Source organism: Schistocerca americana, chromosome 7 (genome assembly GCF_021461395.2).
Source record: "Schistocerca americana isolate TAMUIC-IGC-003095 chromosome 7, iqSchAmer2.1, whole genome shotgun sequence".
In the NCBI taxonomy this organism is placed as follows: domain Eukaryota; kingdom Metazoa; phylum Arthropoda; class Insecta; order Orthoptera; family Acrididae; genus Schistocerca; species Schistocerca americana.
Genome location: NC_060125.1, coordinates 620,524,796 through 620,544,145, shown reverse-complemented (window position 1 = coordinate 620,544,145; position 19,350 = coordinate 620,524,796). Strand labels below are relative to the sequence as shown.

The 19,350-nt window shown below is 43.8% G+C and overlaps 1 protein-coding gene across 1 annotated transcript in view; it reads right to left on the bottom strand.

Moving 5' to 3' along the window:
• LOC124623151 (cholinesterase 1-like) overlaps positions 1 to 15,845 on the bottom strand; it is a 267,903-nt gene extending 252,058 nt beyond the window's left edge. Inside the window, exon 1 of the mRNA XM_047148941.1 lies at positions 15,809 to 15,845. Coding sequence (XP_047004897.1) covers positions 15,809 to 15,845 — 37 coding nt within the window. The remainder of the gene's footprint in view (positions 1 to 15,808) is intronic.
• Between the last annotated feature and the right edge of the window lie 3,505 nt (positions 15,846 to 19,350).

Genomic DNA, 19,350 nt, shown 5'->3' with positions numbered 1-19,350 from the left:
AAACGCAGTAGTCACAGGGAGCAATGTCTGGAGAATGCGGTGGGTGGGTAGTGTTTCCCATTTCAAAGTTTCCATGTATGTTTTGACAGGTTTTTGCGACACGGGATCGAGCATCGCCATGCTGCAAAATCGCATTTTCATGTCTATCGCTGTATTTTGGCCGTTTGTCTTTCAGTGCTCGGGTCAAACGCATCAGCTAATTTCGATAACAACCTACTGTGATAGTTTCCGTCGGTTTCAGCGTAGCGTCGAAGACTTCCTTTCTTCTGCCGCCATGCCGGTCTTCGATGTCAAAATCTCCGTTCTTGAAGCATTGAAACCATTCTCTGCACGTTCTTTCAGTAACAGGTGCTTCTCCATAGATCTCAGCCAGTATTTTATGAGTCTCAGGCAAAGATTTCTACATGTTGGTAAAGGAGAAAGATAAAACTTCCGGCGAATGACGAGAATTAGGCTCGTTTGTTGACATATGCAGCCCGCATCTCGTGGTCGTGCGGTAGCGTTCTCGCTTCCCACGCCCGGGTTCCCGGGTTCGATTCCCGGCGGGGTCAGGGATTTTCTCTGCCTCGTGATGGCTGGGTGTTGTGTGCTGTCCTTAGGTTAGTTAGGTTTAAGTAGTTCTAAGTTCTAGGGGACTGATGACCATAGATGTTAAGTCCCATAGTGCTCAGAGCCATTTGAACATTTTGACATATTCAATCGAGAGTAGCTTTACGATGCAGTAACAAACCGAGTAACATTTTGATTGCGTTATGTTTACAAATGCCAAAGCTTATTGTACGACACTTACTACCTACCACCTGCACCACCATTTGCCGCTACTGCCATCTACTGCAAAACGGCGGAAGCCTAGTTGTACACGTGGCAGTTACAGCAGCGGCGTTCACAAGAACTGTTCGGATGCGCGACGACTGGCCTGCATGCGCGCAGTACATTGTCGGACCATTGATTGTTGTGTCCATTCCAAGATTCCAGGTATGTCCGCAAAGGTACCAGCAGCGACGGAACTTCTAGCGATGAGGTCTTCTGTTTCTACAACTGTTTCATACGCAATGTGCTTCATATGCACCCACAAGAAGTAGTCCAGACGCGTGAAGTCATGTGACCTGGGTAGCCAGGCCAAAGGGCCACCTCAGTCGATCTATCGATTCTCGAAAGTGACTCTCTGATGATTCCTCACAGCAGTGCTGTAATGAGTGTCGTGCTGAAATACGTCCTTTGCCTAACATTCACAGGTACAGTACAGCCAACCATTCGTGCACAAAGCAGTTTTGAAGGTCACTACACATTCGCAGTCAGTGACGCTCACACAACAGCTTACGTCAACGCCAACAAAATGTTCCCTAACTTTACATGTTAACTTCAGAGCCCACATGTCGAAATGTATTAGTTTTGATGTTCTCTACCTTCTGAAAGGGAAGAAGTTTCTTGGAGTATTTGGAGTGTAGCCTTATATGGAAGTGAAACGTGGACGATAAACAGAACAGGCAGGAAGAGAATAGAACCTCCTGAAATGTGGTGCTACACAAGAATATTTAAGATTACAACGATAAATTGAGCTACCGAATCCAGCTGGAGATAAAAGAGATCTACAACACACCTTGATTAAAAAAAGGTGTAGGTCGATAGGACACAGACATCTCGGAATAATTAATTTGGTAAAGGAGGGAAGTGTCGGGGATACAAATAGTAGAGGCAGACCGAGGTTTGGCTCCAGTAATTAGGTACAAGTGCGCGTTTGTTGCAGTAGTTACTCAGGTATGAACAGATTTGCTCACGACAGTAGCATTGTGAGCTGCACCAGGCCGGTCTCCGGACTGAAGACCACAACAACAACAACAACATCATCATCAACAAGGAGCGACGCCACCCAAAGCAAGAAATTTCCCCGAGCTCAGGGGAAGAAGTCGGTGTTATCGCACTCAAGATGGGCTCCTACGTCATTTAATCTTCCTCTTTTTTGGGGGGCAGGGGGAGGGAGGGAGGATAATCGGTCTTCTGACTGGTTTGATGCGGCCCACCACAAATTTCTCTCTTCATTAGCCTCTTCATCACATACCAGCACTTGCAAATTATGACCTCAGTTATTTGTTGGAAGTATTCCAATCTCCGTCTTACTCTACTGTTTTTACCTTCGACACTTCCCTCTAGTGACCCGCCAGGGTAGCCGAGAGCGCTAATGCGCTGCTACCTGGACTCGGGTAGGCGCTCCGGCCCCGGATCGAATCCGCCCGGCGTGTTAACGACGAGGGCCGATATGCTGGCCAGACTGGATGTGGTTTTTAGGCGGTTTTCCACACCCCACTAGGTGAATACCGGGCTGGTAGCCAAGTTCCGCCTCAGTTACACGACTCACAGACATTTGAAAACGTTCGCACTATTTCATGACTTACCTTACACTAGACAGTTGGGGCACACTACTTCCGTCCCAGGGGGTTCGGGGTGGCGGCAGGAAGAGCATCCAGCCACCCTCTGCACTTAACACTGCCAAATGCGTCATAACAAAGCCGACCCCGCTTTGAAGCGGGACAAAGGCCCCGAGAAAGAAAGAAGACTTCCCTCTAGTACCATACACGTTACTCACTGATGAGTTAACACATGTTCTGTCATCCTGTCCGTTCTTCGTGTCAGTGTTTTCCGTATGTTCCTTTCTTCGACGATGTTGCGGAGAACCTCCTAATTCCTTATCTTATCAGTCCACCTATTTTTCAGCATTCTTCTGTAGCACCATATCTCAAACACTTCGATTCTCTTCTGTTCCAGTTCCCCCCCCCCCCCCCCACCCCCCTCGACAATGCTTCACTGCCACAGTATGCTGCACTCCAAACGTACTTTATCGGAAATTTCTTCCTGAACTAGAGGCCAATGTGATATCGGTAGAATTCTCTTGGCGAGGAATGCCTTCTTTGCCAGTGCTAGTCTGCTTTTTTATGTTGTGCAATCTTCAGTGGTCGACTTTGTGTTCGTACAACTGGTTTAGAGCCAGATATCCGCTTCTTCCAAAGATTTTGCCAGGAACACGAAGGACGCCGTACTTGTTGCCAGAACATTGTCCTGATAACTTGCGGGTAGAGGTATTCCTGCTTTAGTTAGCACCACATATCCTGCTGATTTTCGACTCTTTGAGCATCCTTGTATCGCATAGTTGACACACAAGATTATATGAGTAGGATTCAGAAACAGAGATAACACTCTTTTCATTCTATACATGATTGGCGCGTAACTTGCGAACAATCTGGTGTAGCTTGCTGTAGGTGGATAACGTTTAGATAATCTTGTCTGAGAGAACCATGTTTTTAGGGATATGAGCTTGTATTTTTGCGTTATATCGTTCCTTTGTCAACTAGGAGACTATCACATCCTTTTCCAGTCCTCGTTAATGATCTATGTTTCTACGGAGCGTCTGCTGACAATCTTCAGGATATAATGACGCCAGTTGATGGAAGAATATAGCATCACTTTACTTGTCGTGGTGTGTACAACGATGAAACGGTCACTTCTTAAAACATACTCCTGCAAGGGAAAGCCAAATCAGTAGGTTATTAGTGGCGTAGCGGCGTTGTCATCTATGCGTAATAAGGTGACACAAAGAAAGCTGAAATTGTGTCGCACTACGGTGCCAGATAAAAGAAATGTCCGAACAGTGTAGAAGTTGGGGTACAGTATTAAGAGATCAATACAAATAGAAATTAACTCAAAATAGAAATACTCATGTGCTTCAAGAAATCAGAAAAAGCAAATATTAAAACTGGAGAAAATAAAACACACAAGATCATGCAAAATTTAGTAAGCATGATAACTGAAAACGGAAGAAGTAAGAAGACATAAAACAAAGAATTAGAGAATGAAAAGCAAAGTTTGTGAGTAAAAGAAAAAACGTTGTTTGAGCAACAGTTACTGAAGTGGGGAAAAAGTTGGGTGAAGACCTTTATTTGGAACGTAACATAGTGTCACTGAGAAACATGGACAACTGTTAGAAACGAAATGAAATGAAATCTCTTGGACCAGGAAGTCGTGTAAAAAATACACGAAGAAAAACCATTTATTTGAACAATAGAGCGAAAAAGACACGAGTGGGCTGGTCACATAATGTCACACAATCAGTTCCTTGCAAATGTTCGAGAAGGAACATTACAAGGAAGATAGTGCGAGGAAAGCCGAAACAGGAATTTTAGAAACAAGCTATACATGACGCAAGAGTGTCTGTGCAGAAAGGATTAAGTTATCGAAAGATCGACGATGAGGAGGAGACGGTTACTCGTTCCGATAATCGTAGAAAAATCAAAATAAATCGCAGGTGTGAGAAAGAGACTGGATTTCAGACGATAAATGTACGATGCTATATAGATTATACGAAAGGAAAACTGAACAGTATTATTGAAATACCGGTCAGCTCAAAAAATTACGGAACACCCGTAATTTCGCGCCAATGGCGTGTTGGAGCGAAATTCGGTTGGCATCCCTGCACACGCCTGTGTTTAATGTATAATTGTCGGAAGTTTCATTGTTGTATGGCTAATGGTTCAAATGGCTCTGAGCACTATGGGACTTAACAGCTGTGGTCATCAGTCCCCTAGAACTTAGAACTACTTAAACCTAACTAAGATAAGGACATCACACACATCCATGCCCGCGGCAGGATTCGAACCTGCGACCGTAGCAGTCGCACGGTTCCGGACTGCGCGCCTAGAACCGCGAGACCACCGCGGCCAATTGTTGTATGTCTGTTATTGTTTAGTGCTGTAGTGAGTAGAATAATGTGTCGAGAGTTAGAGGAGCAACGCGCCTGCATTAAATTTTTCGTGGAACTCAACAAACCTTTACAGAGATATACCAAATGGTGCAGGAAGCCTACGGTGATGAGTGATTAAGCCGTACTCTGTGTTATGAATGATTCACACGGTTTAAGTAAGTTCAAGATGAGCCTCGTTCAGGACGCCCTTCGCCCTCGCACAAACGAAAAAATGGCTGACATCGAAATAAGTAGTCCACCCGGGACGCATTTTCTACTGTTTGAGCAGTTTCGGCCATTTCGTGGAGTGCTAACAACATACGATTCGTTTATATTATCTACAACGGTAGAAATATCACGCGAAACTTAAGTTACTCCTAATTGCTTGTGGACTGGAACTGTCCATTTCATTGGCGTATTTTGTGTTTGTATGCTTTCTAGTAATAAGCTTAGTAAATAATTATTGTCCGTTGTGGGCGCTTTAGAACACTGTAACTGTTCAAATTGATAGTAATTTGTAACGACCTGGCAGTGAGCAATTGCTTTCGTAGGCGTTTATTTTTCCGTGATGGTATTTCAAGATGTCTGGTATACCGTCTTCAGACGTCTACATTTACTTACGTTTCGTGAACATTGTTTGTTTACTAAAGGCGTTGCAGAATTTTACAACGGAATTTTTCAAGAAGAATATAAACAATGTTCATGACGCGTAAATAAAAGTAAAGATAGGGTGAACATAGAATAAATGTACCCTCAAAAAGGCTTGTTTTGAGGCATAATTTCTTGGAGTGGCGCGTCGGGAAAGGGGTGCGATTCAGCGATTCATACCGGTGCGTTACCCTATAACATTAACGGCACGGACGTTATAGTTTTGACTTAAAGCGCTAGTAGCGCTGCTGTCGCGTCACGTGAGGAAGCGACCCGCGAGCTTAAGTATGTGAATCAGGTCCGCGGGTCAGCAAAGGTTGCCATGCCTGACTTACAGCGTCGCATCATGCAGCTAGTGCAAACACGTGCCCATAGTAACGTACTGCTACCAGGTCAATATTAGCGACGTTTTTACATCTGCATACTAAATGACAAACTTTAAACTTCAATCTATTATCACTCATCTCTGCATCAATGAAACAGCGCAAATGACGAAAGAAAACCCAGGAAGCAGATATTGAACGTAAGTACGTGTGCAAAAATGTTTCATGACGAACGGAGCCTTCTCGAAGGCTCTATAATAGATGTATTTCTGTAAGTATACTGCGTACTGACTCGGAAATCATGACATATTTAACCATACACTTTAAAGAAAACATTCATTTGTAAAAGAGTACTTAGCTGTTTTGATATATTTCCGTTTAATCTATTTATATTTCAGTTTTACGTACCGGTATTTGTGTGTATGCAACTCTTGTGTTTGTAATAACAAGCTTTAAGTCATGAGTAATAGGAAATACTTTATTACTTCGAGCTGAATACTAAGTCTCCAACTTGCAGAGAAGAATAAAATTATAACTTCCATATAAAAACAAAAATAAAAATAATCAGTAAAATGTATTGTGAGACTGTCATTCACAGAACACGAGGTCAACAAGCTAACCTCTTCAAATTATTCTACGGCAGAGAAAGACAGATGTTAAGAATTAGCAATTTTACCGTTTTTGTGTTTTCTGTCGTTCTTTGGTGGCTTCAGAATTCATGGAGGGAAGTTCCGTCCTTGCAACTAAAGGAAACGCAGTTTGGCGTGTAATACCTGTTTATATCTATAATAAATCCATTACGTAGTAGTTACAAATATTAGGTTTGTGGATAAGTTCGTAGCATTTTTGTTTTGCATGTTAGTATTCTGGTTGCTATGGACTAATTTATCGATTGCCATTTTTTATTTGTGGTTCACTGTTGATACTTTAGTTAACGTTTTGTCATATGGAGATAGTGAGTGGAGCTGTGCACGTTAGAAAATAAGAGTGCCAAGTGGAGAAATCTGAACAACAGAGAGGAGACAGCAGCGGAGGGATCCAGAAACATTTGCGCCGTGTACGGAGGTAATGCCATTGGACACAGCACGAGAACAAAATGGTTTTCTCTTTTTAAGGGAGATCGTTTTGAGATTAGTGGCGCACCACGTTAAGGAAGACCTTCTGGGATTGATGATCGTTTGAACGCATTAATACACAATTTTCCACGTCAGTGTTTTAGAGAGCTGTCAACTGATGAACTGTGATCATTCCACCATCTTGCAGCATACGCATGCTGTGGGGACGGTTCAAAAATCGTGTCTATGGGTAGCACATGCTCTAAGCCAAAATCACATAACTCAGCAGGCGGCCATATGTGAATCTCCGCATCAACTGGCTCGTGAACGACACCGACGATTTCTATCCTGCAAAGCTGCTGGCGTCGAGAAATAGTGTCTTTATGCTAACATAAGGAAAGGAAATGAATTGAGCCCAAACAAAGCAGTAACTCCCAGAACAAAGACGTGGATGCATCCGAAACATACAGTGTTACTCATCTGGTGGAACAGCGACGGTGTGGGCTGCTACGGATTGCTTCCCCGAGGTGTAACCATCACTGCTGACATCTATTGTTCAACAACTGAGACGTCTTGCAGACGCACTCCAACAACAACGACCAGGCAGTCTGCGTGAAGTGACGCTATAAAGAAAAAGGTGAAGTCGAGTTTAGGCTTGTTCCGAGCACCAACGTCACTCATTCTCCGACAGCCGATGGACGTTCAGTAGTGGTTTGAGCGCTCTGCTGTGAATGTTGTACCCAGTGTGAGCATTAAACATGACCGTAGCGAGTTATTTAATGAACTTTTCTTCCATTTGTTGCTAGTTGTCATGGCTGATGGTGGTAGTAAGTGACAAATTCTACACAACCGAGTGGGAAGGGAGTGAAACAGGGTTGTAGCCTATCCCTGATGTTATTCAATCTGTATATTGAGCAAGCAGTAAAGGAAACTAAAGAAAAATTCGGAGTAAGCATTAAAATCCATGGAGAAGAAATAAAAACTTTGAGGTTCGCTGAACGGAATGGACAGTGTCTTGAAAGGAGGATATAAGATGAACATCAACAAAAGCAAAACGAGGATAATGCAATGTAGTCGAATTAAATCGGGTGATGCTGAGGGTATTAGATTAGGAAATGAGACGCTTAAAGTAGTAAAGGAGTTTTGCTATTTGGGGAGCAAAATAACTGATGATGGTCGAAGTAGAGAGGATATAAAATGTAGACTGGCAACGGCAAGGAAAGTGTTTCTGAAGAAGAGAAATTTGTTAACACCGAGTATAGATGTGTCAGGAAGTCATTTCTGAAAGTATTTGTATGGAGTTTCGCGATGTATGGAAGTGAAACATGGACGATAAATAGTTTGGACAAGAAGAGAATAGAAGCTTTCGAAATGTGGTGCTACAGAAGAATGCTGAAGATTAGATGGGTAGGTCATATAACTAATGAGGAGGTATTGAATTTAATTGGGGAGAAGAGAAATTTGTGGCACAACTTGGCTAGAAGAAGGGATCGGTTGGTAGGACATGTTCTGAGGCATCAAGGGATCACAAATTTAGCGTTGGAGGGCAGCGTGGAGGGTTAAAATCGTAGAGGGAGACCAAGAGATGAATACATTAAGCAGATACAGAAGGATGTAGGTTGCAGTACGTACTGGGAGATGAAGAAGCTTGCACAGGATAGAGTAGCATGGAGAGCTGCATCAAACCAGTCTCTGGACTGAAGACAACAACGACAAGTGACAGACAATTTGCAGGATACACCCTTTCACTATGCGCAAGACATGTGTATGCGTGTACCGCAACTAACGCTTGGAACCAGCAACAATGCAATCCCCGACCGTTTTTCGGGCTGCGCGAACCGCCATAGCTCGTGGGTCGGACTGTACTCCACGAAACGCCCGCCAGCATTCTGGTAGACTGACAAAAACACGATACAGGAGTTGGGTTGGGAACTGATACCGCACCTATCTTAGTCACCTGATTTTGTTCCCTCAGGTGTTTACTTTTTCCGATCGAACAACCTTCAAGGAACTTCTTTTCCGGGTGGAAATGCGCTCTGAACATTGCTCGACGTGTTCTTCGCGTCAAAAGCACGTGATTTCTACAGTTGCGGAATCGGAAAGTCACCCAGCGTTGGCAGAATTTTGTAAATAGTGAAGGAGCACGTAATATTGGTGACTAAAATCTCTGTTACGTGTATCTGTTGTGTTTATTAAACTTACGGAAAAACGCTACGAACCTATGCGTCAACGCAATATGTTACTACGTTACGTTTTCTCATGTTATTGTCCAGTTTCTTGGCTTTCTTTTATATTTAAAAAATTGTCCATAATGATTTCGTCCTGGACGTACGAGATGATGGTGATGACGACGCTAGGAACGTCCGATACCTGTGTACGCCCATATTTAAGAATGTCGCTCACAATTAACTGGAAGTAGATTCCACTCCTAGAAAATAACACTTTAATCAGCGCAGGTCGTTGCAAACACAAATATTCTGTAAGCTACTGAAAAATATGTCAGTGCATATCCTTTCTACAGATCTACGCCGTAGAAGTGCCCGCATCCGTAGATGAACGCTTAATGCGTCCGCGGAGTATCCGGGTTCAGTTTCCGGTTCTGTCAAGGAGTCTTCCCTGTTGGGAGGACAGGAACGGTGTGCACTCAGCCTCGCGAGGCCAACTGAGGAGCGACTTCAATGAGATGATGGCGTCGGTGATGTTTGGTTCGTGGGGCGCTCCACTGCGCGGTTATCAGCGCCCGTACAAATTCCCAACCTTTACCCAGTCCAGTCTCACCACTTGTATGAATGAAGATGAAATGATGAGGACAAAAACATCCAGTCATCTCGAGGCAGGTGAAAATCCCAAACGCCGCCAAGAATCGAACTCGGGACCCCGTGCTCGGGAAGCGAAAACGCGACCGCGAAACCAAGTATCGGCTGCAGGGTTATAAAGCTGACAACCGCCGGGAGAGCGGTATGTTGCCATCATGTCCCTCCCCCTCCCCACCTGCCATCACACGGCATCCGAGCGACGCCAAATGGGACTGCATGACACGGCGGTCGGTCGGCCTCATCGGCGATTACTTTTCTTTCACACTCTAAAACTGCTGGCCACGGCTTCTACTGCAACCGACGTGTAAGGAGGATACCACCGACGCTATTCTAGACAGACTTTTCCTGATCGAGAAATGTTTAATAATTTTAGGCGGCTGTTTGTCATATATAATATAGTACATGAACGAGGTACTGACCCTACAATTTTATCTTAGAAGGTAGGTTAAGGAAAGACGAACCAATGTTTGTTGTATTTGTAGATTTACAGAAAGTTTTTGACAATGCTGAATGGAATACACTCTTCGAAATTATGAGAAACAGACGGCAGCTTCAAATTCGAATGGCGAGAGTCAGATGCAGAGGTTGAGAAGGGAGTGAGACAGGTTTATAGCCTGTCCCCCATGTTGTGCAGTCTTTACATTGAGCAGCCAGGAAAAGAAAGACAAATTTGAGGAAGGAATTTACGTTCAGAGAGAAGAAAGAAAAACTTGTGAGGTTTGCCAATGATAGTGTAATTCCCTCAGAGTCAGCAAATGATTCGGATGAACAGTTTAACGGAAGGGACAGTGGCTCGAAAGAAAGACATAAGATAAACATTAACGAAAGCAGAACAAGGGTAATAGAATGTAGTCGAATTACATCAGGCGATGTTGAGGGCGTTAGTTAAGGAAATAAGACATTAAAAAGAGTAGATGAGCTTTGCTGTTTGCGCAATAAAAAAAAACTGATGTCTGAAGTGGAGAGAAATATACACTCCTGGAAATGGAAAGAAGAACACATTGACACCGGTGTGTCAGACCCACCATACTTGCTCCGGACACTGCGAGAGGGCTGTACAAGCAATGATCACACCCACGGCACAGCACACACAAGGAACCGCGCTGTTGGCCGTCGAATGGCGCTAGCTCCGCAGCATTTGTGCACCGCCGCCGTCAGTGTCAGCTAGTTTGCCGTGGCATACGGAGCTCCATCGCAGTCTTTAACACTGGTAGCATGCCGCGACAGCGTGGACGTGAACCGTATGTGCAGTTGACGGACTTTGAGCGAGGGCGTATAGTGGGCATGCGGGAGGCCGGGTGGACGTACCACCGAATTGCTCAACACGTGGGGCGTGAGGTCCCCACAGTACATCGATGTTGTCGCCAGTGGTCGGCGGAAGGTGCACGTGCCCGTCGACCTGGGACCGGACCGCAGCGACGCACGGATGCACGCCAAGACCGTAGGATCCTACGCAGTGCCGTAGGGGACCGCACCGCCACTTCCCAGCAAATTAGGGACACTGTTGCTCCTGGGGTATCGGCGAGGACCATTCGCAACCGTCCCCATGAAGCTGGGCTACGGTCCCGCACACCGTTAGGCCGTCTTCCGCTCACGCCCCAACATCGTGCAGCCCGCCTCCAGTGGTGTCGCGACAGGCGTGAATGGAGGGGCGAATGGAGACGTGTCGTCTTCAGCGATGAAAGTCGCTTCTGCCTTGGTGCCAATGATGGTCGTATGCGTGTTTGGCGCCGTGCAGGTGAGCGCCACAATCAGGACTGCATACGACCGAGGCACACGGGGCCAACACCCGGCATCATGGTGTGGGGAGCGATCTCCTACACTGGCCGTACACCACTGGTGATCGTCGAGGGGACACTGAATAGTGCACGGTACATCCAAACCGTCATCGAACCCATCGTTCTACCATTCCTAGACCGGCAAGGGAACTTGCTGTTCCAACAGGACAATGCACGTCCGCATGTATCCCGTGCCACCCAACGTGCTCTAGAGGGTGTAAGTCAACTACCCTGGCCAGCAAGATCTCCGGATCTGTCCCCCATTGAGCATGTTTGGGACTGGATGAAGCGTCGTCTCACGCGGTCTGCACGTCCAGCACGAACGCTGGTCCAACTGAGGCGCCAGGTGGAAATGGCATGGCAAGCCGTTCCACAGGACTACATCCAGCATCTCTACGATCGTCTCCATGGGAGAATAGCAGCCTGCATTGCTGCGAAAGGTGGATATACACTGTACTAGTGCCGACATTGTGCATGCTCTGTTGCCTGTGTCTATGTGCCTGTGGTTCTGTCAGTGTGATCATGTGATGTATCTGACCCCAGGAATGTGTCAATAAAGTTTCCCCTTCCTGGGACAATGCATTGACGGTGTTCTTATTTCAATTTCCAGGAGTGTATAATGAACATTGACAATGGAAAGAAAAGCGTTTCTGAAGAAGATAACTTTGTTAACATTGCGTATACTAAATAATAAATTTAATAATACATTTAGGAACTTTTCTGAAGGTATTTGTCTAGAGCATAACCTTTAACGGATATGTGACGTGGACGATAAACAGTTCAGACAATAAGAGAATAGAAGCTTTTGAAATGTGTTGCTGCAGAAGAATACTTAAGATGAGATGACTATATCGCGAAACTTATTAGTAATTACCGAATAGAACATAAATTGATTGATTAAAAGGAACCGATTGAGACGTCAAGGAATCATCAGTTTAGTTATGGACGGAATTGGAGGAGGGGGAGGTGAGAAATTGTAGAGGGAGACCAAGAGACGAATATAGTAGACAGGTTCAAACGGATGTACGTTCAGTAGTTATTCGGAGATGAAGAGGCATGCACAGGACGGATAGCGTGGAGAGCTTCATGAAACCAATCTTCGGTCTGAAGGCTGCCACCACCACCACCACCGCCAACACTACCATAACAAGAACAAAAAGCAACAATAACATGAACGAGGTGGTCGAAGTAATGGGGAAGAATTACTGAACATAATTAATTGACGAGGTCAGTGGCAGGGTTGCTGCTGGTAGCCTACATAATTGTTATTCGTCTCGGTATGGACCAAAATATCTATTTCATCTTAACCAGGATTAACACACTGCGGGCCGGCCGCAGTGGCCGAGCGGTTCTAGGCACTACAGTCTGGAGCCGCGCGACCGCTACGGTCGCAGGTTCGAATCCTGCCTCGGGCATGGATGTGTGTGATGTCCTTAGGTTAGTTAGGTTTAAGTAGTTCTAAGTTCTAGGGGACTGATGACCTCAGAAGTTGAGTCCCATAGTGCTCACAGCCATTTGAACCAACACACTGCGTGTTGCTCTTGATGCCTATGTCTGACGCTATGACTAGCGACAAATTTTGTGTGGTGTTTACGTGGCACATTCGATTGCAGAGTGTATACACAGTGTTTTCCTTAAATCGATTCGTGATTTCTTCCAGAAATTACTATTGCCAAAGAAGGAATAAAACACCGAACACTGGAGCATATTGCAGGGACAGAACACATGTTGCTGGAATCACTGATAATGTAGCATGAGAACTGTAGCCCTCTGAAGATGGGCATAATTGTCCCAAGCCGATAATTGCGATGAAATAAAAGCTTTTTTTAATAGTATTTTTGGATGATCACGAGCCCCCCCCCCTTTCCACCCCGAAAACAACCAGGCTGCATTACTTTAGTGAAAGAAAATTCCAATGGAAAACACAGTGCCAGTTCCTGAATGAAGTGGTGTCGGAACATTCAAATCCGGTTTTTCATTTCGTAAGGTCTGGGGATATGAACTCGCAGAATACGCAACATTTTGATTGGAAACTCCTCGTCAGTACGTTGCACGGCCGTTGCAATTGTTGAGATTAGTGTCTGTTGCGCAGCTTCTTGTCCACCCTATGCACTTAATTCAGATACTGCGATGCACTGAAATTGTAACGTAGGTTTTGTGACACCATGTAATTCTTTCAAGTTCCAGCTAACGGCAGTGATCCGCGAAATGTTGTTAACAATAAGTCAAGTAGTGTAGCAAATTCGCAATAGTAATTATGAAATTTGGTTAAGACGAACATATTTTCTCCGTATTATAGTCACTGGAATTAATTTAACTATATCTCTTCTGCACTGTTTTAGCGCATGACAGCGGGAAATTTCCAGAACGTCTCATTAACGAACGCCTGTTGTGGCGTCCGCGAAAAATAAAATTTGTTGCGTATAATATTAATAAAAATGTAGTGATGTCGATAGTTATTTCAACGAATAAACAATGGTGATCAACAGATTTGCATCTCCAACCGCGTATTCATAGGATCTGTGGCTACAAAAAATCCATCTATTCTGCGAGCATGGAAATATTTGTGCCCTAACTACTCATTATTTTGAATGTAATCATCAAAGCGCCTATGCAAAAATTTAAAAAAAAAAATGCCTTTCCTGTATGATGCAACAGTACCTCAGCATATCGCCAAAGAAGAATGCGCGGTATTAATGAAACTTTATATGTACGTGTATGTTAAAAACTATGTTGTGAATATGTGTATGCGAATGAATATTCTCTCAATTATTTAGCTAAGTACTCACACAATTGCCACATCATTTTTTACATTTTGTGTAGGGCCACAGGTTCGCGTGCAGAGCAGATGATGTAAACACGGCTACTACATGTGAATGTGATCAGCTTTTAGTCAATTGTATTTTTCCGCCCTTTCTTAAATACTCTGGTAACTGCGAAACAGAACTCAAATTTTGTCCGCGATCCCTATCAACATTGCTAAATATCTGGAAACTGACAGACTTGTTTCGTGATAAAATAGATTAATCAACTATTTAATGACTCCATTAATAACACTTTGCATGATTCATGTCATCATGAGTGGCAGTGTAGTATCCATTACTATTTCTAATAAATTTCTAACGATCCAAAGCACATACTGTAAATATTATATCGCTGATGCGAGTCCGTCGTCTAGCGTTTGTCTTTTTACCGATGCGAGGCTATTTCGCCTTCAGTATTCACTTTTTCTGGCCTGAGCCTTGATACGAGCTGGACGCAAAATTCGCGTGGTCCCTTAACAACCATGTCTTAAGCTGCAGATGAAATATTTTGTGTTGATGTATTAACTCAGGAACGAGTGTGAGCAGGTTAATTAAACAACGTAAAATATCAATGCGTCGAACATGAATTTATAGTAGATTAACTTTGTTCACTCATCGTTAGTAAACATTTTTACATGTTCAAATACTGTGCACAAAAGGTGTATTTCGAATGCACCGTACGGCGTAAGCACTATGTTAAACTGATGCGACAGAAAGTAATTTGTGAGCAAACTTTTCTATCCTGGCAGAATAGCTGAATTATTGGTAATCAAAGAGCATCGAATATACGATTGGTGATATAAAGCATTTCGCTGCCATCATTTACTCAATAAATATCTATGCCATTATTTTTTTATTAATATTATACATTGTGAATTTTATTTCCGCGGGCGCTATATCATGTTCTGGACTTCAGATTCTGCATAATAACTCTCTCGAAGTAACTATTTCGGAATGGAATATGCAACATTTTGTCACCAAGAAATCATAGAGGATTTACACTGTGCGTCAACCTGAAGCGACTTCCCACGCGCTAACCATGTCTCGGCACCAGTCTCTTCTTGTTTTCACTCGTGACGTAGTTCTGCGATGTAGGTTACGGCCGCGGCCCACTCGTCGCACGACAGCTGACGACATGCCTAGACATCTTTATTGTGACGTTTCGTTTTCCAATAGACGAGTGCATTAAAACCTACATTCCAAAATCTTCTTTGACTAACAAAAAACGTGAAATGACTTGCGGAAGTTCTCCTGGAGAGTCGCGACTTGGCAGGTCCTCAAACATTCGAGCACATTGATTCTTTCTCCACGTTATATTTTTCTGAAACAGTTCTGTGTGTTAACACTCGTATATCCGTGTCAGCTCTGTTTTACCTGAAAGAGAATCGTATTTGTTTCATTCCCTTTCGTCCTCTGATTAGTTGCACATATTGCGGAATCTGGCTGCATTTTCCACTCCGTGTATAAATATTGCCAAGAATATTTCGCAACAGCAGCAAGCAAGAAATCCACTAGCAGGCACGTCAGGGTACACTTCTTAGAAGAAACTGAGCTCTTAGAAGGCGCCACACGTGTATGTACGTAATATGAAAGTAATCTGCAGAACGCGACAGATAACGGGCCACGTTTGGGCGTGCGCGCTGCTCGCTTACCTGCGCGTCTGGAAGCGACCGGCAGCCACGGCCGCATCTGGAGCGCGAATGCCCACTCCTCGCCGCCAGTCCTCCGGGCTCTGCACACGCGAGCCGCAGTGTTGCCAACGTCCACGCGCCGAATCCCCTGCCCACTGCGCGTCCAGCTCAGCTCTCGCTTCGCCTCTGATGTGTATTTGTGCAGAGGTGCCTTCCCACGTTCAATAATATTGTGAAAACGTTAGTACATTGCCCGTCTGAGGATTCATATTCTACATCTACGTCTACATCTACATCCATACTCCGCAAGCCACCTGACGGTGTGTGGCGGAGGGTACTTTGAGAACCTTTATCGGTTCTCCCTTCTATTCCAGTCTCCTATCGTTCGTAGAAAGAAAGATTGTCGGTATGCCTCTGTGTGGGCTCTAATCTCTCTAATTTTATCCTCATGGTCTCTTCGCGAGATATACGTAGGAGGGAGCAATATACTGCTTGACTCCTCGGTGAAGGTATGTTCTCGAAACTTCAACAAAAGCCCGTACCGACCTACTGAGCGTCTCTCCTGCAGAGTCTTCCACTGGAGTTTATCTATCATCTCCGTAACGTTTTCGCGATTACTAAATGATCTTGTAACGAAGCGCGCTGCTCTCCGTTGGATCTTCTCTATCTCTTCTATCAGCCCTATCTGGTACGGATCCCACACTGGTGAGCAATATTCAAGCAGTGGACGAACAAGTGTACTGTAACCTACTTCCTTTGTCTTCGGATTGCATTTCCTTAGGATTCTGCCAATCAATCTCAGCCTGGCATCTGCTTTACCGTCGATCAACTTTATATGATCATTCTATTTTAAATCACTCCTAATGCCTACTCCCAGATAATTTATGGAATTAACTGCTTCCATTTGCTGACCTGCTATATTGTAGCTAAATGATAAGGGATCTGTCTTTCTATGTATTCGCAGCACATTACACTTGTCTACATTGAGATTCAATTGCCATTCCCTGCACCATGCGTCAATTCGCTGCGGATCCTCCTGCATTTCAGTACAATTTTCCATTGTTACAACATCTCGATATACCACAACATCATCCGCAAAAAGCCTCAGTGAACTTCCGATGTCATCCACAAGGTCATTTATGTATATTGTGAACAGCAACGGTCCTACGACACTCCCGTGCGGCACACCTGAAAATCATTCTTACTGCGGAAGACTTCTCTACATTGAGAATGACATGCTGCGTTCTGTTATCTAGGAACTCTTCAATCCAATCACACAATTGGTCTGATAGTCCATATGCTCATACTTGGTTCATTAAACGACTGTCGGGAACTGTATCGCCGGCCGCTGTTGCCGTGCGGTTCTAGGCGCTGCAGTCCGGACCCACGGGACCTCTACGGTCGCAGGTTCGAATCCTGCCTCGGGCATGGATGTGTGTGATGTCCTTAGGTTGGTTAGGTTTACGTAGTTCTAAGTTCTAGGGGACTGATGACCTAAGATGTTAAGTCCCATAGTGCTCAGAGCGATTTTTTTAAACTGTATCGAACGCCTTGCGGAAGTCAAGAAACACGGCATCTACCTGTGAACCAGTGTCTATGGCCCTCTGAGTCTCGTGGACGAATAGCGCGAGTTGGGTTTCACACTATCGTCTTTTTCGTAACCCATGCTGATTCCTACAGAGTAGCTTTCTAGTCTCCAGAAAAGATATTATACTCGAACATAATACGTGTTCCAAAATTCTACAACTGATCGACGTACTGTCAGTACTATAAAGACTGACGAGCAGTATTGATGGCCCCCAAAATATTCTCTGTACTGTCAATACTTGGACGTGTGCGGTCAAGTGTAGACGGTTTGACAATATTCATCATTCTGCTGAAGTTTCTCTGGATAAGAAATAAGAAAGAGAGATCTGTATGTACGTTAAAGAAATTTTTTACAGCCAAGTTCACGTTCAAAACCATTTTCATTGATCTGTTTCGACAGGTAAGATCTTTAAATCTTCAAAAACTTTTTGGGTGTACGTTATGTTCCATTATGCTTTCATTACGTATACCACGTTAACATTTCAGTACACATTCCACACAGATTTGTCAAAAACAAATATTTTGTCAAAAATAAAATCACAAACATTTTTGTCACTAGTAAAATCATACACAACTAAATCCACCTTGTGGAACTTGGCACATTTGCATATGTAGCACTCCTTTGATGCTTGTCAGCTGTTAAAATCCGCACTATATGTAGGAAAAGCGCACATTTACGGCAATGTTTACATTTTCATGACGAGTGATGCACATCTTGGAAACTTGTCACTCGAAGTACATATCGCAACTCAGCACGCCAAGTTCCACGAGGTGCATTTAGCTCTGTTTATTTTTCCTTGTGACAAACCTCTTTGTAATTTTATTTTTGACAAACGTGTGTGGAATGGGCAATACATTATCCGCTAAAATATTACCGTTGCATAGGTCATGAACATCCAGTGCAACATGACATACACCCAAAAATTTTTGAAGATCTGAAAATGACAGTCTTACCTGTCAAAACTGGTCAATAAAAGAAGTTTTGAACCCAACCTTGGCTATATAAAATTTGTTTATCCTGCATGACATGTTGGACAGAGATTAATGAACCAGCCACACAGTTGCAGAACCATTCTGCAGTCTGCAACAGCTGCAATTTTGTCAATAATACTTCACGAAAAGAACGGCTTCTTTCTCCACAGATTCCCATTTCAGTTCACGCAACATTTTGGTAATACTCGCATGCTGACCGAACCTACCAGTAATAGCTGTTTCTTTCACCTGTATGACCTTATTGCTCTAACGATACAAAACGCCTAACAGTATGTATCGCAATCCCCACTACGCTACTGGCATTAAACACCATTTTTGATCAGCATTTGATTTTGCCACAGTACCCTACTCCAAACTGCTGCCATAATAATAAAGTTGAAAGAAAGTACACATAACTGCAACTGACTGTAAGTACGCTTCTTTTATGAAGTGAATGAAATGCATTTTTACATATGTTCTTATAACTGATGTTTGTACATGTAATTCAAATATTAATTTTGGTCCGGAACTTTTCCAGCACTGGCGTATTATAGAAGGTTTTGAATATTTCTTGACCACCCCCGCTCTGTACACTTCGTCCTGGGAGTGTGTGGTTTGCTATAGCCAGCATTTGTTCGTACTCCTCACGATAAATTTCAAATTCTGATGAAACTTCCTGTTGAATGTACATACGTTTTCTTCCTCTTCTGCATGCAAGTTTGGCAGGTGTCATTTTCACAGTACATAAATTAATTGTGGTGAGAAAGACTCTAAATTGACTTGCCAAAATTCCAGAAGTGCTCTCAGCCATTCTCCTTCCACGTCATAGTCGATAATTACAGTTTTCTCTCCCAATGTAATGTGTCGTAATGGATAGGGTTTCATTAATTGTCTGGAAATGTGAAAGCATCATCCGTCAAAGCATGAGAGATTGCAGGGCAGTCTCTCTTTTGATACGATGTCGTGCTGCTTGATGTTCGTAGGGAAGGTGATGTTTATTACTT